The 23,224-nt window shown below is 38.6% G+C and overlaps 5 protein-coding genes across 8 annotated transcripts in view; 1 reads left to right on the top strand and 4 right to left on the bottom strand.

The window, feature by feature from the left end:
* Positions 1-2,693, bottom strand: part of rabl2 (RAB, member of RAS oncogene family-like 2) — a 3,469-nt gene extending 776 nt beyond the window's left edge. Inside the window, exons 1-9 of one of the 3 annotated variants that reach the window (XM_034536127.1) lie at positions 2,438-2,678; positions 2,016-2,186; positions 1,867-1,896; positions 1,624-1,703; positions 1,444-1,523; positions 954-1,065; positions 673-770; positions 406-489; positions 1-117 (exon numbers count right to left, since the gene is read on the bottom strand). The exon at positions 1-117 is cut by the window's left edge and continues 776 nt beyond it. In XM_034536127.1, coding sequence (XP_034392018.1) covers positions 37-117; positions 406-489; positions 673-770; positions 954-1,065; positions 1,444-1,523; positions 1,624-1,703; positions 1,867-1,896; positions 2,016-2,122 — 672 coding nt within the window. In that variant the 5' untranslated portion in view covers positions 2,123-2,186; positions 2,438-2,678 and the 3' untranslated portion in view covers positions 1-36. Of the gene's footprint in view, positions 118-405; positions 490-672; positions 771-953; positions 1,066-1,443; positions 1,524-1,623; positions 1,704-1,866; positions 1,897-2,015 lie in introns of all 3 variants that reach the window. The other 2 variants (XM_034536126.1, XM_034536128.1) reach the window with 2 other exon arrangements.
* Positions 2,694-4,832: 2,139 nt separating this feature from the next.
* Positions 4,833-6,238, bottom strand: odf3b (outer dense fiber of sperm tails 3B). The gene is made up of 6 exons (XM_034535561.1): positions 6,110-6,238; positions 5,815-6,018; positions 5,522-5,623; positions 5,303-5,424; positions 5,084-5,224; positions 4,833-4,979 (listed from the first exon to the last, which is right to left on the bottom strand). The coding sequence occupies exons 1-6, from the start codon at positions 6,219-6,221 to the stop codon at positions 4,887-4,889; spliced, it is 774 nt and encodes a 257-aa protein (XP_034391452.1). The 5' UTR covers positions 6,222-6,238; the 3' UTR covers positions 4,833-4,886.
* A 771-nt stretch (positions 6,239-7,009) lies between these two features.
* zgc:77752 (uncharacterized protein LOC393862 homolog) lies at positions 7,010-12,737 on the bottom strand. The gene is made up of 14 exons (XM_034534918.1): positions 12,348-12,737; positions 11,673-11,858; positions 11,187-11,369; positions 11,012-11,092; positions 10,493-10,611; positions 10,088-10,225; positions 9,722-9,993; positions 9,312-9,614; positions 8,948-9,202; positions 8,738-8,854; positions 8,550-8,651; positions 8,365-8,433; positions 8,147-8,257; positions 7,010-8,020 (listed from the first exon to the last, which is right to left on the bottom strand). The coding sequence occupies exons 3-14, from the start codon at positions 11,366-11,368 to the stop codon at positions 7,898-7,900; spliced, it is 1,872 nt and encodes a 623-aa protein (XP_034390809.1). The 5' UTR covers position 11,369; positions 11,673-11,858; positions 12,348-12,737; the 3' UTR covers positions 7,010-7,897.
* Positions 12,738-13,788: 1,051 nt separating this feature from the next.
* On the bottom strand, positions 13,789-16,838 carry LOC117732183 (ADP-ribosylation factor 4-like). Its single transcript, XM_034534921.1, has 6 exons — positions 16,622-16,838; positions 15,793-15,873; positions 15,546-15,655; positions 14,835-14,906; positions 14,287-14,412; positions 13,789-14,200 (listed from the first exon to the last, which is right to left on the bottom strand). The coding sequence occupies exons 1-6, from the start codon at positions 16,686-16,688 to the stop codon at positions 14,117-14,119; spliced, it is 540 nt and encodes a 179-aa protein (XP_034390812.1). The 5' UTR covers positions 16,689-16,838; the 3' UTR covers positions 13,789-14,116.
* A 674-nt stretch (positions 16,839-17,512) lies between these two features.
* Positions 17,513-21,641, top strand: si:dkey-30c15.2 (uncharacterized protein LOC558938 homolog). Of its 2 annotated transcripts, none has more exons than XM_034534920.1 (12): positions 17,513-17,607; positions 17,759-17,802; positions 18,244-18,307; positions 18,490-18,621; positions 19,339-19,443; positions 19,538-19,587; positions 19,688-19,807; positions 19,944-19,962; positions 20,167-20,238; positions 20,379-20,532; positions 20,651-20,733; positions 20,825-21,641. In XM_034534920.1, exons 1-12 carry the CDS (start codon positions 17,575-17,577, stop codon positions 20,981-20,983), a joined length of 1,035 nt encoding a protein of 344 aa, XP_034390811.1. In that variant the 5' UTR covers positions 17,513-17,574; the 3' UTR covers positions 20,984-21,641. The 2 variants fall into 2 exon arrangements, with proteins under 2 accessions (XP_034390811.1, XP_034390810.1); XM_034534919.1 differs by having other exon boundaries at positions 19,917-19,962.
* Positions 21,642-23,224: the final 1,583 nt, after the last annotated feature.

The raw sequence follows: 23,224 nt of genomic DNA, 5'->3' as shown, positions 1-23,224 counted from the left end.
ATGAGACGACTAGAGGGTTTGGAGGATCTGTAAACATCAGACCACCTCGGGACTCTCCGCTTTCAATCCGTCCTCCTCTGCTTCTGAATTATCTTCCTTCTTCTCCAGGTCAAAGTTCTATGACACAAGACCAACAAATTACATCAATACAAATCATGTTTCAGTCCAAAATACTTCAGACAACACACTTTAAGCAACAAAGACAGAAGAGTAAATAAGCACGTGAAAAAAAGTTATTCGAAAACATTAATTGTATTAGAGTTTATGAATAGGTTTTGAGTAAGCATCTGAGAAATGTTTATGAAACAAAACAACAATAGTTAGTTTGGGTTGTAAGAAAACTACGAAAGCTTAAAAGATGAGCATGTCGGTGATCAGACTGTTTATGTATTCAGAGAGCTGTACCTCTAATTCTTGCATCACCTCATCCATGAAGTCGCTGGGGTTTTGCTTGTAGTCCACGGCTCTCTTGATCATCTCTCTGAACATCTGTTGTTACAGACAGAACGATCAACATATTGGGGCAGTTCAAGTGGTCTGGGCAATTAATGAGACACTGAAACATCGGGTGAATTGATTTGATACAGTCAACTGTAAAACTAATGAGTTTGAAATGCATGAAGAAATTAACTTGCAGATCAATGCTGCAGGAAAATAAGCAGAAGTGCAAACCTTAACTACATTAGTCCCATCAGCCGCTGATACAAAGTAGAATGGGAGTCCTTGCTTCTTCCCAAAGGTAAAGCTTCTCTGGGTGACCTTCAAATCAGCTGCAATTACAAAAAACAAATGTGTTTACATTAAATATGCTAGTGTAAATCTTGTTGGTCAGACAATGTGTGCAAAAAAAAAGCGGGGAAAAAAACTAGTTTACGTATCCTGAAATAACATTAACATTGAATACAATTGAAAAAGACAAACATTGTTATGTGCAGTGTCAGAGCCAAGCTCACCATCAATTTTGTTGGCAACCACACAACAAGGTATCTCCGGTCTGTACTCTCTCAGCTCCTTATACCAGCTGGACAGATTCTTATACGTGATTTTCCTTTGAACATCAAAAACCTAAGAAAGTACAAAGGCTTACAAAGGAGTTTAGCTATATTTAGTGACAGTGTGGCACCTCCCCAGTTCAACTGGTGCATTCTCGCAGTCATCTAACAAGTCCTTGGCGACTTCTCTGCGAGAGAGTTGGAACTTAAAAAGAATGCATTGTGATATTTCATAAATTCCTCTCCACAATGCATGAAGGCAATGATATACAAGTGTAAATAAAACAATATGTTGGACTCTTTATAGAAAATGTTGTTTAAGTAATCAATTCTGAAATAATGTATTCTTTACTTTTACTGAATACTTTTTATAGTCACTGGTTGTTCTACCTCCCTGTAAGGTCCCAACGGGGAGCCAGAAAGGGCCAGCTAGATGATTACTGAAACGTACCATGATGCATGCATGTGCTTTGTGGTAGTATGAGGGATGCATGCTCTGAAATCTCTCCTGACCAGCGGTGTCCCAGAAATCTGTGAATTAAAAACAAAAAACATCCCTACTGATTTAATCTGGGCACATGTATTTCTTGTGGTCACTGAGGGCAGAACAAAAGCAATCCATAATACATACCGACTGCTACAGTCTTGATTCCCACAGTGGCTGTGTGTTTGTAGAGAGTCAATGCGTAGGTGGACAACTGCTGGGGACGACTGCAGAAGGCGTTAAGGATGTAATCTCTCAGGACAAACGGTCTCCCTTTAACGGCAGGTTAATGTGCTCACAATGGCTGCAATAACCATGGTAGGACGAGTTTAAAAAAAGAATTGGCACAGATAAGTTTCACTTTAAATTTCTCCAGCTGCAAATGGATACTATTCGTCCATGAGAAACCTCTCCATCAGCCTACGAGAGAGAAATAGATCATATCTAATAACAAGAACCAGGACACTGGGGAAGGTTACTAATATGACGAGCACAAAACAGCTGCCGAGGAGCCTCAGCTTATTGCAGGAGATACTCACTTAGATTTACCAACCGCGCTGTCACCCAGACAGATGATCTTCACCTGTTCGTCCGAGTCGTATTTCTTTTGGTCCAGTTCGGGGACGCTGCTCACGTCGCAAGCCATTTTAACGTCGCTCTCTTTTTGAACTTGTGTTCGCTTTAACTAGGAGAATTGTGTAAGCCAGCACCTGCTGAACAAAACTGATGAATAACGTCAGCTGGAAATGTTGATCTAAGCTCCTACAAGAGAGCTAGCTAGCATCCGACGGCTCTTGACAACGGACAAGAGCGTTAGCATCGTGTGGTTCGGCTTCAGATCGATACTTTCCTCCTCGCATCAACCATACTGATACCAGCTGACAATGGCACAGAGACGGTAGTTGATTAACTACATGCGTGTTCTTAAAGTCTCTAATGGTCGCTGTACGGTCACCATTACCTTTGCAATGCGCCTCCAATGGCTGCTAATCACCACTCGGCTAACGTCGCAGACTGAAGTAGCTTTGATACGATTTTGTGAACAAATGGTTCGAGTCCGAATTTAGTGATCTGTCTGGTGTGCGTTTGTGTATCACAAGGAGAGGTTCATAGATGCGCTACACTCATCACGGCAATCCGGATATTAAAAGTGTGCCTGTTTCGTGGTGCCTCTGTCTGTTTTCGTTTCTATGCAACGGGGACGCCTGATGGACCACTTCGTCCTGGATTCTGCTGTCTTTAAATGTGCCTGTCAAGAATGCTCTTCGATTCTCACAAATATAGCGTTAGGTACCTTTGGGTTAGTTTTCTTTTTGTTGAAAGAAACCAAAATAATAGCATGTCTTTTTACCAACAAAACTGTAGAAAAATAATTGTAAAATGTTCAGTACATCTTGTGAAATAAGTTTTTAGCCAACCCCTAACCAGGGCAAAGCATTTTGGGGTGAAATAAAAGATGTATTACACAGCGCCGTGCCATCAGCGTCTGATTTAATATAGATTTATGTCAGATTTATGAAATAACTATTTTTAAAAGATTTTTGAATGGATGCTAATTTTAAATAAAATTTAAAAAATCTCACATACGTGATTATTTTACATACTATACTATAACTTTTAAAAATAATATTTCAATGCGATATACTATTACTTCTAATATGTTGACGATATATTTACGATATTGTTAATGACTTAGTTTTATGACATTTATCAAATGAAATATATAATATATTTTTAATGTCATGCATGGTATGACCTTTTACATTTTTTTATTACATATATTATATATATTATTTAAAGGCATACTATACTATTGCTTTTTTATGAATATTTGATCACACTATACTGTGCCATTTGTAATCACGTTTGTATTGACTATTTCAAGATATTTCCAATGGCATACTACACAATGGCATTATGTATCACCTTTTAATGGAACACTATAATTTTGCTTTGTTAATCTATTATTTATTTGTTTTTTTATGGAAAAGGTATACCTTTATGATGACATTTTTATGACCTGCTATAGTAAGACTTTATATAACATATCTTATGACATACATTCTATGTTTAATATGCATTAATTTGTTTTAACACGCTACAATATTAGATGTTTATGATATTTCTAATGACAAACTATGCACATTGTTATAGCATGACTTTTTATAAAATATTTGCCTTACTATATAATTACTTTTTAAGATTTATTTGTATGACATACTATGCTATAACTTTTTTATATATCTATTGACATACTATAGTATACTTTTTTTTTAATGTCGTACTTTTTCTGTGACATCCTATATTATTACATTTTTATCATATTTTATTCATCATCATAACTTATTTTTAATGACATACTGTATGACTGTATTACTTTTTATAATATTTTAATAGCATACTACTACTTACTACTACCACATTATATATGAATGTGTATATAATTTATCAATGATATACTAAATTAAGTCTTTTTTATTTTTAAGTTATTGTTAATGCCGTGGTAAACTAAGACTAAATGTTTGAAAAAGTAATAGTTTAGTATGCCACAAAGAAATGTCATAAAAGTCACAGAATATAGAATACCATAAAAAAAGTCTTTAAGCATTAGTATGGAAGGCCATAATAATTGTCATTTATAAATTAATTGTCTAGTATCAGTATATTATTGTAGTCAGTCCGTGGTGTGTTGTGATTATGTCACAGCTAAGGGGGTTGTTGTCCCTAGAATTGGAGAAGCATTCTTGCCTTGTTTTATTTATACCGATGACCATGTCAAAACTAAAATAACTGCAGTGGATGTAATAAGCATTTTGTTGACATTAATTACCAGAATAAAGACTTTAATGTGAAAACAAAAGACGTTTCAGCAAATTAAGTGTGTAGTGTTGGACACCTGATTTACTTAGTGCACCAAAAGTTTAACTGGTATTTGAAGTAATACAACAACTGTAACATCCTTGATTATTGGGTCAAGCCATTACCAGAGCCTTCCTATAGTGTGCAGACCGGTTCTCTGAAATGTCTTCCTGGGATACCTAAATGGAATGGAGCCATTGTTTATGTTTATTATACTTGTGCTTTTGCTGCTTTGTCAAATTCTAATTTAGACTGCAGTAATTAATACCAGTTACTAACTGAAAATGTTAATTAACCAATCAAAATAATCATCAGTTTTCTAAAACAACAATAAAAATATACCTTGAAAAAATCATGGTCTAAGAGAATGGTCTAAACCATAATAATACACATTTAAAATATGGATAGTGTTCATAACCCTGAAAGAGTTACTAATACAAAAGGGCCTTTAACCATGGCAGTACAATCTGATTTCATTAAGCCTGCAGTTTGCTTTTTGTTCTTTATTGTGCTTTATGCTTATGGGAATTTCCAAAACATCGTATTTGACATTATTCAGCCACATCTACAAACAGGGGTGAGATGAATTCTGAGTGACGCAGTCCAAAAGAGTAGCTTGGAGCTTTGGTTCTTGTGAAAGTTGCCTAGGCAGAGAATAATGTCAGTGAAGGAACACAATACAAAAATATGTGGGTTCTTTTTAATAATCAAAATAATGTCTTATTTGATTATCAATGACGTTTCTTACCTGCTCAGGATAGTGAGCTCCGGGTCCTGGTTTCTTTGTGGTTTCACCAGGTGGGAAGTTGCGTCCTTTCATGCTGAACTGGGGAGGTTTGTGTCTGTAAATACAAGCGTCAACAGTGTTGTAGGCAGCAGGGCCAGGAGTCTGGAGAGGAAGCACAAGTATTGAGAACTTTAGTATTGAAGTATTGAGTATTCTAAGAGTTGTTTGACATTCACATACCTTCTTTAGGTCCTCATGGAAGGTTCCAATTGTGTTGCGGCCACAGAATGAGAAAGTGGGAGCTGCAGATGTCACCACAGTGTTGGACCCCAGCATTTGAGGCAGAGAGTAGGAGGCAGGACCTGCAGTATGAGCCACAAACAACGTTTATATTGGATGCAATGTGGAACTTGGTAAACCACAGCTCAATTATAGCTGACACCAAATACAACATTGTACCTGGTGTTTGGATATTGCTGATGTCTTTGCTCCTCCCAGATAGAGTATAAGCAGGAGCAGTGTGGAAGAGCACCCTTTCTGAATGCTCTGGAGAGTATTTTCCTGAAACACCAAAGGAAGTTAATTAAAAAAAACACTGCTGACAGGCAAACGCAAATGAAAAAGGTGTGCGTCATGATGAAAGCGGCATATTGTCAGCTTTCAGTGAAAAATCTGAGATTTGAGCTCAGCAGTACTCCATTTTCATTTGAACTTTGACTAAATCTGTGTTAACGTTAAGGGGCTCTGCTGACCTGGTCCAGGGGCCTGGAAGATTTGTAGCTCCTTTGGACGGCTGTGGAGTGAAAACGCAGGAGTGCCATCTCGGCCCACTCTGGTGATGTTGGAGGGGATGAGGTAGCTTGGTCCAGGGCTGGTTGTATCATACCTGTGGTCAGGACGTGTCCCAAAGCTGAACATTGGTGCTTTGTATTTCGTAGGGTCATGTTTACAAATACCTTTTGGAAGAAAAAAAGACAAACAATGTCAGTTATAAAAATAATAATTGTGTTGGTAGTGGAAAAGGCTTAATGGTGATTTATGTCATACCTGTGAGTCCAGGCAGTGCATACTTGGGTCCTGGACTACCATAGAGGGCAGCTATGGGTCCTCTTGGCTTGTGGGGTCTCCAGGTTCCAACCCAAGCTTCAGCACTTTGCATTATCCTGAGAGAAAACACTCACACTGGATTGTGACGAAAGCACGTTGAAGAATTAGCTTTTAAGTTATGAAAATAAAAAAAACATGCTTCCCTTACTCAAGGTGCCTCAACATATATCCAACCCTCTCTTAATGCTGCGTTCACACCAAAAGCGTTGTGAATATTCGTGTGAACGCAGCATAAGAATTGTTAACAGGTCGGTCTTCAGAGTCCACTCTTAATTTGGTCATTATTTATTTAGATCATGTGCTGCAAATACCTCGGCCCATTTATTTCCCATACTTGTCACAGGCAGTTAACTCATGAATCATTCTACTAGTGGCAATTTACTTACACTACACCTAACATTACACAGCATTGGAAATAATGGCAGTACTCACTGTCACTAAGTTAAATACATTTTAGGCAAAGTACATGGAATAGAGGTCTACTGTACACTAAACATTTGTGGGTAAATATTAACCAATGCTCCATCAAAACCAGTGAACACATTATACACCCCGTGCAAAAACCACAAGATGTCTACCAAGTGCATAACAACTCAGTTTAGTTCAGTTACTGACTAAAAATAAATAGATGAATTACTCTACCTTATTTATCCTGATGTGAATGTCTCAACGTCGGGTTATGTGTATTATGGTCAGGTTCCTGGATCTTGGCATGAGCATTGAACCCAAACACAGATTGTTTAGTGCTTGTCAACTTCACTATGACAACGTTGCCATGGAGACGACTTTCTGACAGTGTCATTTGAGTGCCAACAGCAATTCCCAATATGATTTTTACTGAAAGCACAGCCACAGATGGTTTAAATGATTTATTAGGCATGAAAATCTGAACCAGGTTACAAAATCACACTGTCACACATAAATAATAGATGTTGCTAAACAATTGTGCAAGAAGTCGGTGGGTTCACTTTAAGGATTTAAGAATATTTTATTTTTTGGAGTTTGGATTTTAACTGCTCGTACAAGAGTACAGTAGCTTACATACTATGTATGGGAGACATGAAACAAAATGTTTTACCCTACAGTAAACATTGCATCAGTGTCATTATTGAATTATAATGTGGGGGCTTTAATTTAAGTAAAGCAAAGTACCAGCAAAAATAATTATGATCCCACCCCCTCTCTTAGGTATACCTGACTTGAAAAAATATCAATCTTCCTTTTCCACTGACTTTGTACCAATTGTTCATAATCGCCAATGAATGGAAAAGGATAGTGATGTGAACTCAAAAACCTATAAAACTTGCTTTTTAGTTATTGGCATATTTTTGCACATTTATTACACTGAGTGAGTGGTATTGTGTGAAGTATGACCAACAACAACACAAACAACATTTAAGTGCCAGAGAGAGCTCATAGTTATTACATGGGTTAAAAGTTATTTGATGTATCTAAATAAAGAAATGTAGAGATGGATGGTTTTGATTACAGATCTATTGTGTACTTGTTTGTATGTATTTTGTAATGGGAAAGACATAATTGGATGGTATCAGTAAGATTTGGGGACTGAGGCACCAGAAGCCAAATCTTGCTGTGGCCTCCAAAAAGATCTGCCTTTTTCACAGCAGATATTTGAACTGGTCATAGTAGGAAAAGCACATGACATTATCTATGCTCTATTCTCTTCAAGTGTTTCAGGAAGCCATGATAATGTGCCAGTGGTACTCTTCAAAGTGTACCGTTGGTGCTGCAGGCCCTCCTGAGGTGTGTGTAGTTGTGGAAGGTTTCTCTCAAACTCGCCTTCAGGACCTTCATCAAAGTTGCAAGGCTTCCCATTTCCTCCTGGGAGTGCTGTTGATTTAAAAAAAAAGAAAAAAAGGCTAAATATTGAACTCAACATTAAACCCTGTACTAAAGGGTTTCTAATGGATCTGCTCACACACACATTAACATACTTTAATTCCACATTTGTCTCACCCTTGTAAGTGCTCGCACCAGTCGTTGCAGCACTGCATCCTCTCTGTGTGGACACAAGCTGGTCACCGTGCTCACACAGCTCAGTAGACAATAGATGGTGTGTCTCTGTGGCTGTAATAATGAAAATAACTTCTTTTTTAAAAAAGGTTAGGGCCTATGGGTATTATGGTCAGGTTTTTAAATTAAGAAGAATAAACAGATAATGATGAATTAAATACCTTCTTGAGCACACTGAGAGACTTCCTGTTCCTCAAACTGTCTACATCCTCTACACTCAGAACAGGCTCCTGGATGAGGTTGGAAGAAACAGAGATGGGACTGAGAGAAAGATGCTTACCAAAGAACAGGAAGTGAAAACACTGTGTTAAATTCAACAATTCAAGGTGTATTTTTTGCCACTGACCCTCAACTTGTCCAGCCAGGTCCACAACAGACAGCTGAGAACCTGAGGCTCTGACTCGGTGACCAGCAGAGCCCAGCCACAGTCACTGCTGTTCAGTTCCTCCTGTTTGAAAAGTGAGTGACGGTATTAAGTCGGTGGCTTAAAGAATCAAAATGATGTAAAATTAGGTTTGCACCAGTGTTTTTCACCTGCAGCAGAGACGATCTTTGCAGTATGGTTTCTCCTCGAGGACCATGGTCTGCCATCGCCTTAGCAACAGCACGGGCGACTGAGGTTGGGCCAGGATAATGTGGATTTCTGCAAAACTTTTTATGACATAAATACAAAATATTTTTAAAGAATTCATATCAAAGCTATATTTGTTAGCTACATTTTCTGATATTAAGAATCACAGTTACCTCAGTGTTCGAGCTGTATTTCCGAAGTGCCTTTTTCGCAGGGCACCCAGACCTTTTAGCACAGTTGTTGTTTGTTGTCAAGCTAGATTTTTGGATGTTAAGTGTATGAGATGCCCTTTTGGTGGTCTGGTGGCCCGGTGAAAGTGTGGCAAGCATCGGACTACCGGGTCTCAGATCAGGTCGTATCAAATTCTGAACACACCATTGCCTCTCATTTCCAAGTGCTGGTGTGCAGTATGGACTCAACTCTAGATCCTTCAGGACAACATGCAAAAAAGTGAGAAAAGCCTCAACGACCAGTTAGATTTTACAGAAGAGGTCTAGAAACTTTATGTAATTGTGGACAAATAATGTGAAATTGTACCTCAATTACTGCGATCTTGCTGAGGTCAGAGTCGCTGTAGCTGCGTTTGTCCAACAGCACCTCTCTCTTCCTCTCCAAGAATCCCAGTGGCTCGTCCCAGGAGGACACCGACCCTGAGCTCCCCCCTGCCCCCTTGTAACCCTCCCTCAGTAAGGGCAAGTGTTGTTTGGACACCAGGGTCTCCCTCACAGTCCTGTTCAAGGTCCTCAGTACTGACCTGTTCTCCAGCTCAGCCTGGATCTCTGGAGGAGCAAGGAGACCCAGGGCTAAGCAGGAGAGATGCACACACAGGAGGTACACCACCTAATGAAAGGGCAGATATGAGGCAGAGATGAACTGTTAGTGAACTCCAGTGCAGCCAGGTATGTTCGTGACAAAGGATTCATGTAATATAATCATACAGTCCGGACCTTGGGTGTATGTCTGAGGGTGCGTGCCTCCTGGCCATGCAGCATTATTGCCTGTCGGTTTAGGTAGTGCTGCAGGGTGAAGGGGACTCCATGCCGCATGTTGAGGTCTGGGTATTGGACCAGCTGTGTGCCAAGCAGGCGAGCAAAGTCAAACACCTGGCTGAGCTGCGCCCGGGTTTGGATAGAGCGTGGCCTTTTAATCCTTACGTAGTGGACGGCCTCACTCGGGCTGATGCGCAGGGTGTAAATCAGGTAACAGGCTATCAGGACACCTGAGCAGGTACACAGGAGCAAACACGCTCAATATACACAAGCTGACACACGCGGTGCTTATATGAACGGTAGATACAGTACTGGTATTCCTACCTGTCCTGCCCAGGCCTGCATGGCAGTGCACAGCCACCCTTCCTTCCCTCACTGCAAAGGCCAAAACCTTCACCCCATCAATCATACCGACGAGGGAGGACACACCGAAATCTTGCATCCCAAAGTTGTAAAAGTAAACTGCAAATATACCGATTGGTGAACACAAGAATGCATTTAGGACCATAATGGACATCCATAAGGATAACTGTGTTTGTACGCTATTTCATCATTTAGAAACACGGAACACAGTCTGCCAACCAGAACTTTGCTGCCGCCCTATTGGTGCAAACCACAGCTGTCTCTCATAATATTCTTTCAATGTTAACTTTTTCTGCTTATTTATATGTCCTACATTGTGAGTGGTACAGTCTTTCATGTGATGTATTTACTGTATGAAGATCTCACTGTCATTGTCCATGAAGATCTGTGAAGAGTATGTGAAACCACTTCCAGGGTCTATGGGAGGTCCACAGTGAGCATGCTCTCCAGGGAGCTGCACGTTGATGATTGATCTGATGTTCAACCTGAGAAAAAGTGATACATTATGAAGACCATGGTTGACACTAGTGCCGTGTTTGTGTATCAAAAGTAATAGGTATTGTTATTGTGGGTGGATGATAAGCAGTAAATTAGTCCAGTTTTAATGTTTAATTAATTATTTATATTTCCACAAGGGGCATTTACATTTTTTGTGTAAATAAAAAGCACCGTCAGATGTCCTATCAATATTGTAAGAAAGTTATATTTCTCGTCTAGATCCATTTGCCCGCTTTGTTTTTAACTAATTACCTGTGTGTGTACAATGATAATCACATCTTTGACTAATAATAATCACATCTTTCAGGCTCATAATTCCTACAGCTCCTCGTGTTTCAAAGGCACACAGGAGAACAACACAAACATTGCAGGAATAAGAGTGATTACCTTCGAAATTGTTCTATGATGTTGTACTTCTCAATTAGATGATTGGATGGCCGTGCCATGGCAATAATGTCATCTGTCACCCTGCAATAGGAAGAAGTTCATAATTAGTACATTGCCACTTACTGTTTTTGATATGGCACATAACGCCACAACATCTATGAGACTGCAGTCTCACCAGGAGGAGAAAAGGCCTCGAATGGCCTGTTGATTTAATTTCCAACAGCCTGGTCCTTCATAGCGGCAGTCTATTCCTCCGCAGGTCAGCAGACACAGCAGCTTGGGCGGGATCGCCTTCACTACGTTCTCCCTAGCCTGGGAGTAGGAGGGCTGTGGTACTGGTATCAAGACCGACATCATCCTGCACCGAGGGGAAACCCCAAGATCAGCTGGAGCGATCACACGGTAGATGTGAAGGACTCGTCCCAAACTGGGCCCCCCTATTGTTACCTTCTCGCCACACTGTATTGTTAAACTGACATGTTGTGTACTGTTACTTCAGTAGTTTAGCATAGTGGGACAGTAGCAATACTAAAGTTGAGTTACCAAAAACAAATTATTTGCCGTAAGGCTGGAAAGGATAAAACAAATAGCAAACGTATCCAGAATACAATGATTCTATATTCTATAAAATACAATGCAATCAACATAAATTTAAACTTACCCTTTTGATTATGTTGGAAAGTGAAGCTGTAAATCCCATTTAATGTCTTGCCAGGGTTTAAGAGTGCAGGAAACTGAAGAAAAATGTGCTGAAAACTGCAGGACGCACATGTGCTCGTCGATGCCGAGCCACCTCGCTGCATACAGATACACAATGCGTTGACCCAGCACCACTAAGCCTGATTAGCTGTCATAAATACATTAGAAGAGACATTCACACATTACAGCAAGCCAATTATATAATGCTTATACCTTCACCTATAAACACTGTATGAAGGTTCTAATTACCCGGCACCACTTACCAACTATCTGAAACAAGTTGAACATATTGTGGATGAAAGGAATAACGATGCCAAGAGTAGTAGCTGTTGAAAACCTATTTAAAAACCTGACTTCTTAAAATACATGAAATGTATTTAAATAAAATGTTTTCATTTTAAGGACCAAGCATGCGAGACAGAAAGGCCTCTCCCATGCATACCATAGTGTCTGTTATTGTAGTGTACTTTTTGTATTATTCAAACTTGTGGAAATATTTTATATTTTTAATCAAAACTTTCAAGTACAATAAAAAAAAATCATCTTTTATACAGATTCTGTGTACCGTCCACTTTTTATTTCTGTGCAAACGGCCACAAAAACCAACAGACATTTTAGTAAACAACCATTTACTGACCACATGTTGTGAAAGGACACAAACATATCAATCAACATGCTGGAAGGTTCTCTGCATTTCTCTACCAGATATCATCCAGTATGAACAAAGATCCTCTGCAGGTCTCACCACCATCGCTTTGATGTCCACTTGTTAGTTTACATCTGTGACAGCACACATGACTTTTTAGCTCTTGTGCAAAATAAGCTTGCTTCCCTTCGGACATTTCCAACATGCAGAAACAGATGTTTTAGGAAATGTAGTGTTTTGAAAGTGTGTAATATTTAACCAGAGGCCAGGAACAAGATCTATTTCTTAATAAACCTAAACACCTTCCACACTTCCTCTTATCACGCACGGTTCCTGATAGAAATGCCAGTTGAGTTTTTTAGTCAGTTATTATAAAAAACTAAAGTTTAACATTAAAGTAAGCAAGATTTGATCTGAATACTGTAATCAGAATGTTTTCAAAGTATTTTAAATGAGTAAAAGCGTCAATGAGTGGAGTCCAAAACACAAATTTGTTTTAACATCGTCTTTATTCAGAGCTTTTTTTGTAAAATAGTTTTCGGGAATAATTTTAAGAGTGGCAGCTCCAGCAACTGCAAGCATAGGTTGGAATGTATACACAAAAATAAACTAATAGGGCAGGTATGCTTTTGTTTACGGTATTTGCCTTCAGACAGTACAACAAACTCAAACAAAAAACTTGCTACTTTACTGTGTCACACTGGCATTGGCCATGTGTCACAGAAAAGGCGCTTCCTTCCTCCGAAAAGATTTTCTCTTAGTGTGTCAGCAGAAATGAAAATGCTAATTAAATCCTGCTTTCATGCATGGCGGTTATAAATAACAATTTAAAAAAAGGTTAGAAGGATGTAAACAGTATGAAATCCTAGTCGATAGTGAAGTTAAGTTGCAAAGAAGCAATGTACACCAACACTGCTGTGGTTCTGCTGCACCTCAGCATACATTGCAGAACAAAAGGAAGTGTCTTGTAATATTTTGTCCTTCAAAAACAAAACATGTAACTTAAGCACCTAATGAGTGAGTATAGCCTAAGAATGAGATATGAAAAGGATTAGTCAGATCTGTGTTAAGAGGGACCAGAAGGCACAATATTCCCTTTGGATCCATTTTACTGGGGAGGCTTTATGTTCCACACAACTAACCAACTGGAAAATCAATGCAATCGTCTTTACAGAAATGAGTTGGCATGAGACACTACTGAAGAGCAAAGGGGGGTCGGTGGGCAGGGAGGCAAATATCCCAAGAGGGGTTGTACAGCTGAACAGCCCGAGGGAGCCTGCAAGTTGTCCCTCACCAGAGCTCTAGAGATATATTATCATATCCCCCAAGTTCGGCTCAATAATGGCGATAAGAAAGTCAAACAACTATACAAGTGGTCAATTACTGCAAATTCTGCTTAGACAGGAACAGAGGTGTCAACTGAAAAAACAACTTCCATTACTCCATTTATTGTTTCCATAAAATTTCCCTAAATGGCCATTTGCTCATGTGAAATTACAAATTGTTGCCATGTCAGAGTTGGGGAACAGAAGGAGAAAAACAGAACATAAAGCGATAATATGGTAATTAAATTGATAAGAAAAGGAAAAAAAAATGTGATATTAAAATTTCCCAAAGATGATTATATATTGTCCACCAGCCTTTTCCTTTTTGGGAACATTGGTTCTGGAAGACCAAATGTTTCTGGATTGAATGTCTGTGCCTTCATTCCTGTCCTGTGGTGTTCAGCCTCTTTCTCTCTCCGAGAGGCCGATCCTTCTTTACTTGGACAACTCTTTGGATAGCCAGTCAAGTCCCTCATACAGCCCAGTGCCCTGGGTAGCGCAGGTTGACTCAATGTGCCACTGTGGGGTATGAGAAAGATATGAATTAAACTCCACGCATGAATCTTGCTGCAAGTGTAAGGAGCACGTTTAGTCAAATGACTTACAGTTTTGTGGCGGAGGGACTGTAGGCCAAGTTTGTCTGTGAGCTCGCTGACCGATAAGGCATTGGGAAGGTCCTGTTTGTTCGCAAACACCAGCAAGACAGCGTCTTTCAACTCATCCTCATTCAACTAGAGGGGGAGAAACAGATTTGATTATCAGCTCCAAGATTTCAGAAACAGATTAAAGAGTGATTGTATTCATTACATACAGTGAGGTAATATTAGAGGTTTGTCTCGAGTACTTATGAAGTCTAAAATCATGAGGATTTCTCCAGACAGAATGTACTGTGTGTATGTGTATATATATATATATATATATATATATATATATATATATATATATATATATATAGAGAGAGAGAGAGAGAGAGAGAGAGAGACACACACACACACACTAAATTAAGAGAAAGGGCATTTAACTCAAATTAGATTAAAAAATAGACTTTTCATTGGGTAAACTACTAAGGACAGAAATTACTTTTTTGGTCTAAAGATTAAAACCAAGATTTAAATCTAAAATAGCTGCCGAGCTGAAGATAATAAAAACCTACCATCTTTGTGAGCTCCTCTGAAGATTCTGCCACTCTTTCTCTGTCATTGCTGTCCACCACAAAGATGAGGCCCTAGATGAAACATCAACGTTGTTAGTTTCCCATTTCTTAAGTTTAGATGCTGAGAAAATGCCAATTATTGAATATGACTGGTTGGGAGAGAAGAAGTATTTGTGATGAAATGTGAAGATGCAATGTTTCGAATCTTTCATATGGATTACATAGCTTGACTAATGCAGGACTGATTAGAGTAATTACAGGTACAAGAAAAAAAAAAAAAGTGCAACAATTGTATTCCTTCATTCAATTAAATCGAAATAAGTAACAAGCTAAATGAAAGTATATGCTTGTTGTTTTAAATGTGAGCATTAAACTCATGTACATTTTCCAACAGCACAGAGCTAGCCAGAGAAAAACAAACATTAAAAAAAAGCTCTCATTCACAAACATGTGCTGCGAAATACTTGTTTAAATAAAGACACGAGTTTAAATAATTAAGTGGAATCTGTGGCTACCTGGACACGATTCCACTCTACTCAGTGACGCTTCAGCATTATACTTTGACATGAGTACCGAATTAACTGAAACAGCTTTACTTAGTGATCAGAGTAGACGTATTTGAGAGTTGCGTAGTCCCATTTTACGATATCAAACATGGGCTTAACTTTGTATTATGAAAACAAAGTTGTCCCACGGTCGTCGCATACATACCTGTGTGTTCTGGAAGTAATGTCTCCAGAGGGGTCTGATCTTGTCCTGGCCACCCACATCCCACACAGTGAAGCTGATATTTTTATATTCTACTGTCTCCACATTGAAACCTATACATGGGAAAGAACAGCGACATATCCTTATAGCATTGTACACAAAGTGCAATGACTAAAACATGTTGAGGTACACATTAAAAGATCAAAAGGACCACAAGTGAAGTTAAAATAACTGTTAGTGTGTCTCTTACCAATGGTTGGGATGGTGGTCACGATTTCACCAAGCTTCAATTTGTACAAGATAGTTGTCTTTCCGGCAGCATCCAGCCCAACTACAGGGGAAACGTGTGATTAAAATCAATGTTACCAATTAGTATACAATTACAATTACTTCAACGAGAACATGGGACTCCCCAACTATGCGGAAACCGGACTGCGAATGAACACACAATGACACCCATCACACGTCATAAGGAGTTAGTCAGCGTCAACGTTACCCAATAACCAGTCATAAAGTAAAGAACAGAAAACGCCATAACGAGTTACCGTCTAACAAGTTAGGTTAACCAATACAAGACATTCTCGACTATATATTTTAAATGGATCAATAATGAACTCTTATATCCCAACTAGATTTAACGTGACGTGATGAAGTGGTAAAAGACACACTTGGCAATTGCGTCCAAACCATATTTTCTTAAAAGCTATTACGATGTAAAAAACGTATTATTATATGAATAATTCCTTATAATTAAGGCGTTTTGGGGGGGAAAGTTGTCGTTTGCAGACTCGATTGCTAAACTTCTTTAGAAACACCCGAATGCAGCTAACGTTATAAGCTAGCTGACCGCTGGCTGGGACCGCTAACGTTAGTTATATTCTATACATATATATATTCCACAACTGTAATTAATCATATGGATGTTAGTTGTATTAATTCCGCTTCACCCCCAATGTTGTACCTTGAAAGTAGCCGTCATTGAAAGCATATCAAGTTAACTAGCGAGCTAACTAACTACTTCGCTAGCTAACGTTAAAGCTACAAGCCGAGCGCCTCACTGACGTTATTACTAAACTCACCCATCAAAATCCTCATTTGTTTTTTGCCAAAAATCCGATCGAAGAGCGACGAGATGGTGAGCCCCATAACTGCTCGATGATGTCGGAATATATTGTATGGAAGAAGCACAGATGACGACCACAGCAACACCGACGTGTGATAGTTTTACACTGATCCGGTTATAGGACACTGCCGAGTGCCACGTCCGGGCCAACGTGGAATCCACGACGTCATCCGTTTGAATCAACTTTATCAACACACGTCAATATCTGTGAACATTGCGTTTTTGAATGCATTGTGCCTGAAGCTGGAGCGCCTGTTTAAAAAAAAAAAAAATACACATTCAAGCTGTTCTCTTTATACTATATACTTTGTAGTCCGTCTTTAACACAGAGGAAATTACTTTTTTTAATGCTAAAAGTTGTTTTTATCACGTTGTAAAATGCAAATCTGTTTCATGCCACGAGATGTCTCTGTAACACAGACGCTTATCATAATATAACGCAAGTTGTGCACCCAGTAACCCAGTCATTGCACTCCGCAGTCCCCCTGTGTATGAGAGACGGTGTGTGTTATTATGTCAAAACTTTACAGAGACATTCTCATGATAGTTGATGCACAGCAGCAGAGAACATACGGGCATCTAGTGTCTACAACTGCTATTTTGGTAGACAATTGAAGCCTCTAACAATATCCCAATAGTATGGAGGATATTCTGTTTCATAGTTTTAATTTCTTGAAAGACTGTTAGTAAAACCAGGAATATTCCCATTTATATTTAAAAGTGTTGCACTAAGCACACACTCAAAGCAGGTGGAGTCAAAACAGCAACACGTGACAAGGTGTGGACTTTTATAGAGGTGTGTTCTGACAAGAAATCATATTTTCACAAAGACCTGTTATGAAGACAAGTAATTTAGCTGTGCACAAACAGTGTCTGAGTTTTGAATAGACTGATTATTGGAAATTCAACATGGAGCTCAATAGTATACTAAGTGGAGATCAGGTATGCACTTACTTGACACAAATAATAGCTTATTTTTCTGTGAATGCTTTAATTAATTGAAATGGAAAACAGCTTCTTTGAATGAAAACTATTAGGATGCAAATAATATGTACATTTCTGGTAACATGTTTGAATTATGTTTTTTCTTTAGATTGATGTTCTCTCTACTGAGTACTTAGTGTTACTCACTCCTAGGTAAAATACTTTGTCATTCGTTTTCTCTTTCATTCTTGATTTCTTACCGGCAACAACTTGTATTTATTTACATTAGGAGTTTTTATATAGCACCCAGATTATAGCATATGAAATAAGTTGTACATTAAGGCTATCAGCAGAATAACATTCTTATAATTTCAGTTTTCTGATCAGGAGAGGTTTGCCAAACTAGTATGGCAACAGTTAAGAAGAGGGGGGCTTATGAATTTTCTTTTCTTCTTTATTTCTTTAGTGTTCTTACCTCATGTGTCTGTTCCATTAGGAATATTTTTACCATAGTTAAATTTCTAATAGTTGTAGTTCACAAGATATTTGTAGTTGCTAAAAACTTCCCTCAGTAAACTCAGTCACCCTGCTGCTGTGTACTGCTCTGTTTACGAGTGCCTCGGTTTATAATACTCCATATTATACACACTGCAGTGTCATTGGAAGTTTTTCTGTCCTGGTGGTTTCCATGGTGAGATGGAGGCACCTAAAAGAACAGGTGAATCAAGTTGTTTGTACTTATGTGTTTGTGTTACTGTATGTTGTGTGGTTGATCAATAGACTAAATATATATTCTATAAGTTGTATAGTTGTCTTTCAGTGCAGAGCATTTGTTGACTTTTGTCTTCTTATGCCCAGTTTTAGAGCGCAGCAACATCCTTTGTATGTATTTGTTTGCAGGTGCACCTCCTGGTGCAGCTGGCCCTGGCAGACCTCCTGGCGGCTCTGATCCTGATGTCCACCAGTGTCATGAACAAAGTGAACGCTGACAACAGTGTAGCCATCTGCCAATACAGCCTGCCGCTGTCACTGGTGAGAAACAATTACTTTCACTTAGTTCGTCCTCTTACCCTGAATCATTATGTGATGGTTTCCTGGTGGGTGGAGGTTCATGGATGAGGTTTAATCTACTTGAACTAGACAGGGATGTGGAGCAAAGCTTGGGTAAATACATCCACTTAGATTTAGGTAATTCAGGGTTGAAGATCCACACCACTACAGTTACTTAGGATTGTAACTGAGACTGAGCAGTAAAATAAGTCAAAACTGATTGTTTATTATATTGCATCTATAAAGCAAAGGGGTTGGCCGTGTTGCTGCTGTGTCATGTCACATTGTATTTCACAGTGAGAGTTAAGGTCAGAGGAGATATAGATTTTACTTAGTTTCATTCAGTTAAGATTGTGGCTTTCTTTCAAAATACTAATATGGACAATATTTAGCCTTTTAAAGTAAACATATTTGTTCAAAGAAAAATGTCAGGTTATATTTCTGAATAGGTGAAAAGTGACCAGGATGAATTAATATTTTCATAGGTTGGAGTGATATTCTCAAAACACCTCAATTTAACCTCTTCAAAAAAACTATTAATGGAGTAGGATAAGGACTTTTGTTTCCAACTAGTCACCGCTGTTGATAGATTACATTTAAATGTAATAACTGAATGCATGCAAACAAAAACATACATCACTGCATTACATTGCTATCCTTGACAGTTGCATATCTGTGTGTTTGTCCACTCTGTTTCAGACATTCTATTTCATATCATTTCTGCTTGTGGTGGTTTACGCATGGAAATCAAAGAACGCAATCCAAGGGTGGAGAGCAAGACCCACAGAGGAAGAGGGGGTGCAGGTGAGGCTTCCACTGCATTTTTGGATTATAGTTTGTACAAAAACAGCAAGAGCTAATTAAATAATGTAATTCTCCAAATCTATTTGGTTTACAGAGTCAGTGTAGAAGAAAAATAGTCGCTATACCTGTATATGCCATTGTTTGGTGAGTTTGTTAACAGTGTGCTATGACCGTTCCAGCAATTTCGGACTTCATCTTGGTATACACAATTTAATTCTGTATCTCTGTCTTTCCAATATCACAGGTTGATCCCCATCACAATGTACTTCGCATACGTGCTCACTCCCTTCATAAAATCTACCTTGCTGATTCCAGTCACTAACAGATCATTGATCGCCCGTAATGACACCAAATACTGCACAAGGTGAGCACAGACATTTTATTATGAATTTATACTGAAGTCACCACTTTCAAACAGAAATGAAATAGGTCTGTTGAGCTGCGTTTTTGACCTTTTGATTTTCTTTTCTTAGTTGTATTTTGTTTTTGCATGTCTGGAGGGATTCCTGCTCTGATGCTGTGAGTATAACACTCTTTCTTAAACTAAAAGACTCTTTGTTTACATTCACTTTAATTTGCAGTGTTTTAATTTCAAAGCATTTGTTTTATTAGTATTTAATGTTGCTGTATTTGATTGGCATTGTTACATATTGTATTTATTATCAAAGAAATGTTGTTATTTTGTACTGTAATGTGTCTAAGCTATGTTTATTTTCTTCCCAGGAAAGAATTCATGACACTTTCATCAGAAGTTTTCTCTTCGTCATTGTGATAGCAGTGATGTTGTCTTGCTCTGTAAGTAATATGCAATCATTTGACATTTAACATTTTTCTGTCAATATAGTTATGACTATTTTACAGTGCTATCTAAAGCCTTTAATTAAATATTAAAATGTGTGTAAGCAGACTGTTATCATTTTTTTTTCTTGTTTCAGGTCATTTACTATAAGGTTGGTAAATGGTATGAAGGACATGAGCAAGAAGGGCTATTTCCTGTGGAGGGAGATGGACGCTCAAGAAGGAGATTCAAAAGAGTGTTTTCTACAACAAGAAATATGGTGATTGTCATCTTATTCTGCTGGGCACCAGGTACACAGACAGACACACACACACACACACACACATAATTAAATGTAATGTACCATACTTCGTCAAATTGAAATCAATATCAGATTGATGCCTCACTGTGTTTCTCTTCCTGCTTTAGCTCTTTTGCTCATTTTACTGTCTACCCCGACGATCTGGACAAACATTGAACAACGCAGCTTCTTTGGTATTTATATGATACAGGTATGTTTCAGAAGAGCAAGGATTTAAACCAGAAAATTCGAATGTCAACTGTTGTCTGAGTTGCAGATTGCATTATCTTTATTTATTTCAGGCTGCGAGTGTGTCCCTGCAAGGTTTCCTGAACAGTGTGGTTTACGCTTGGGGACGGCCTAACTTCACGGATGCCGTTCTTGGGGAGAATACACCCCTGGTGGCACACCAACGCCTGGCCTTCTTTGAAGAATCACTAGTACCTCATGTTGATAGTTGAGTGCTGGGAGACATTTGTTGTGCTCCGGAAACAACAAACTGGCCTGAGGCAGACTGACCGCATGCCTGCGCACTTCCTGACTTCATGTCAATGTAGACTGAAACAAAAAATTATTTCATTTTGTGGGCCTCGGATTAAAAGAAATAGAAGAAAAGATGAAGGACACACAAAGACTCCCAAAAGAATAAAAACAACAACAAGTGATGCAGTGTTTTGTTCTACAGTTGCTGATTCTTTTATTTATTGAACAAAGTCATTGCGCGTATGGGAGCATATTTTTTATTATTATTAATGGGGCCAAAAAAGGACTTCTGGATGAATTGTAGAATGGTGTTGTATTTATACATGTGCTATTAATGTAATGTAATGTACCCCTCGCTACCTCTCAAATCTTCTGCACATTTCTGACAGCAATCGCCGTTTAAGATCCAGTGACTTCATTAGGCTCATCATTCCAAAGGTCCGTACTGTGTTTGGTCATAACGCCTTTCATTTTACTCAAACTAACAGCTCTCACCTCTCTCAACATGTTCAAACAAAAGCTGCAACAAGTCATAGTTGACAGCTTTACTTGCCGACCAGCCCTGACTTCTCTCTCTCTCTTCCATCATCCAGTAATCCACGTTTTTTTTTGTACATAGTGTTTATTAATTTACCTATGTTGTTTTTAGCCATTTTCTCATGTGTTTGTCATACTGTATTGTATCTGTGCTGTTTGTGTCACTTGTCTGGACTGTGCTACTGCCTCTTGGCCAGGTCATCATTGTAAATGAGAATTGGTTCTCAATTGATTTTACCTGGTTAAATAAAGGTCTAATAAAAAAATAATAATGTAATGTAAAAACACCATTGAGAATTCTGGAATTATTGTGTCATGTGATTTCCATGGCACATGCATTTATATTGTTTGATAAGGTGCTTTCTATTTGTTGAATACTTGACTTGGTGTGTGACAGTCCCTCTGTAGTGCAAGACAAGAATGATGAAAACCTGTTATGGTTGCATAATCTGCATTCACCATTGTGTCACTTCAGAAGCATGTGCTGCTTGGACAAAAAAAGAGAGTTCTGTCTGAGAAGCATTTCTGAGTTGGAATAGTGAGGATCTCATTAAAGAATATTGGCTTGTTGTGTAACTGAAGTCACACACCAGGCATACATGTGATAGTGTTGTTCAGTGTTCTCACACACGCACACGCACAAGGATCACTTTCACATTATTTTATCCTAAACTACATGGCCATGTTCAAGCGTGGTTTGTCTCTGAGCTGAACTCTCTGTTAATGGTTGACAGACTGCAGGCCAACCTGTTGGTGCTTGATCACCTGACTCACTCATTGATCTACTACTGTAAAGTCAACCTGATGTTCACTTTCTTGGTTTCAGGTCAGACAGTCCCCGTCACAATATAACAGAAGGGTTGTACAGTTATATGAGATGGGATGTGTCCAAAATGATTTGCCTGTTTAGTAACAATTTGGTTTTGTTTTTCCATTGTGTTCATTATGAATTCAGTTAAGGAACACAGGCCAAAGACCTATGGTAGGTTGAGCTATTATCACAGATCCAACTGTTGACTCATTTTACTATAATAAAAAGCCATGCAGCATGCATCACCTGAGCCTATTGATCTACTTTTAGTTTATTTGGAGCAATCCACTAATGTGCCCCAGATATGATACAAAATAATGACTGTGCACCACAGTTTCACTAAAAACAGCAACACTCAGCAGATGTATACTTCCTGTGAAAGAAATAGATTTGATAAGTCGTGTTTTTTCAAATATAAGACCAACTTTGGATGCTTTTGAGCAGCACAGTACAAGTCATTAGGAATTATCCTTTGACACTCATCAGCAGTTTGTTCTTTTTGTTATTCTTTTTGTTATGAGCAGAAAGTATCCAACCAGAGCAAACCTTTTATTATTGTATTAATTATTCTTGAGCATGATGGTGCTCATGGCCATAAACAGCTCCCATAATGTAGTGACAATACTGCACGCTCATGTTTGTCTCTGTGTGTACGCATAGTTGCTCCATTAATTATCTGCCCAGTGAATTTTCTGAATATGACGAATGAACCCCACATAATTGCTCAGTATACTGCAAGGATTTGGCTTAGAAATCATTTTCTGGATTTCTGAATGTTTTTTGTCCTCCAGCTTCAAGGTTATCGAAGCAGTTTGGCACACTGAACACGTTCTCGTCAACATCATCATTGGGATGACACATGTTCAAAGCG

Source organism: Cyclopterus lumpus, chromosome 6, assembly GCF_009769545.1.
Source record: "Cyclopterus lumpus isolate fCycLum1 chromosome 6, fCycLum1.pri, whole genome shotgun sequence".
Classification (NCBI taxonomy): Eukaryota; Metazoa; Chordata; class Actinopteri; order Perciformes; family Cyclopteridae; genus Cyclopterus; species Cyclopterus lumpus.
Note: the sequence above shows the minus strand (reverse complement) of the source record. Positions and strands in the feature narration are given on the sequence as shown.

What these genes read in the sequence shown, in the direction of transcription:
- zgc:77752 (XM_034534918.1), bottom strand. Translation starts at nt 11,368, where the DNA reads ATGATGTCGGTCTTGATACCAGTACCACAGCCCTCCTACTCCCAGGCT. An exon ending in CTCTCAGTGTGCTCAAGAAG is followed by an intron (nt 8,258 to 8,364) that starts GTATTTAATTCA and finishes TCATTATTACAG; the next exon opens with CCACAGAGACACACCATCTA. An exon ending in TGGTGCGAGCACTTACAAGG is followed by an intron (nt 8,021 to 8,146) that starts GTGAGACAAATG and finishes TTAAATCAACAG; the next exon opens with CACTCCCAGGAGGAAATGGG.
- LOC117732183 (XM_034534921.1), bottom strand. Translation starts at nt 16,688, where the DNA reads ATGGGGCTCACCATCTCGTCGCTCTTCGATCGGATTTTTGGCAAAAAA. An exon ending in GACCACCATCCCAACCATTG is followed by an intron (nt 15,656 to 15,792) that starts GTAAGAGACACA and finishes TCCCATGTATAG; the next exon opens with GTTTCAATGTGGAGACAGTA. An exon ending in ATTACTTCCAGAACACACAG is followed by an intron (nt 14,907 to 15,545) that starts GTATGTATGCGA and finishes TGTTTCATCTAG; the next exon opens with GGCCTCATCTTTGTGGTGGA.
- odf3b (XM_034535561.1), bottom strand. Translation starts at nt 6,221, where the DNA reads ATGCAAAGTGCTGAAGCTTGGGTTGGAACCTGGAGACCCCACAAGCCA. An exon ending in CAGCAATATCCAAACACCAG is followed by an intron (nt 5,425 to 5,521) that starts GTACAATGTTGT and finishes CTCATACTGCAG; the next exon opens with GTCCTGCCTCCTACTCTCTG. An exon ending in GAGCTCACTATCCTGAGCAG is followed by an intron (nt 4,980 to 5,083) that starts GTAAGAAACGTC and finishes TTCTCTGCCTAG; the next exon opens with GCAACTTTCACAAGAACCAA.
- si:dkey-30c15.2 (XM_034534919.1), top strand. Translation starts at nt 17,575, where the DNA reads ATGGAGCTCAATAGTATACTAAGTGGAGATCAG. An exon ending in GGAGGCACCTAAAAGAACAG is followed by an intron (nt 18,308 to 18,489) that starts GTGAATCAAGTT and finishes ATTTGTTTGCAG; the next exon opens with GTGCACCTCCTGGTGCAGCT. An exon ending in CAGTGATGTTGTCTTGCTCT is followed by an intron (nt 20,239 to 20,378) that starts GTAAGTAATATG and finishes TTCTTGTTTCAG; the next exon opens with GTCATTTACTATAAGGTTGG.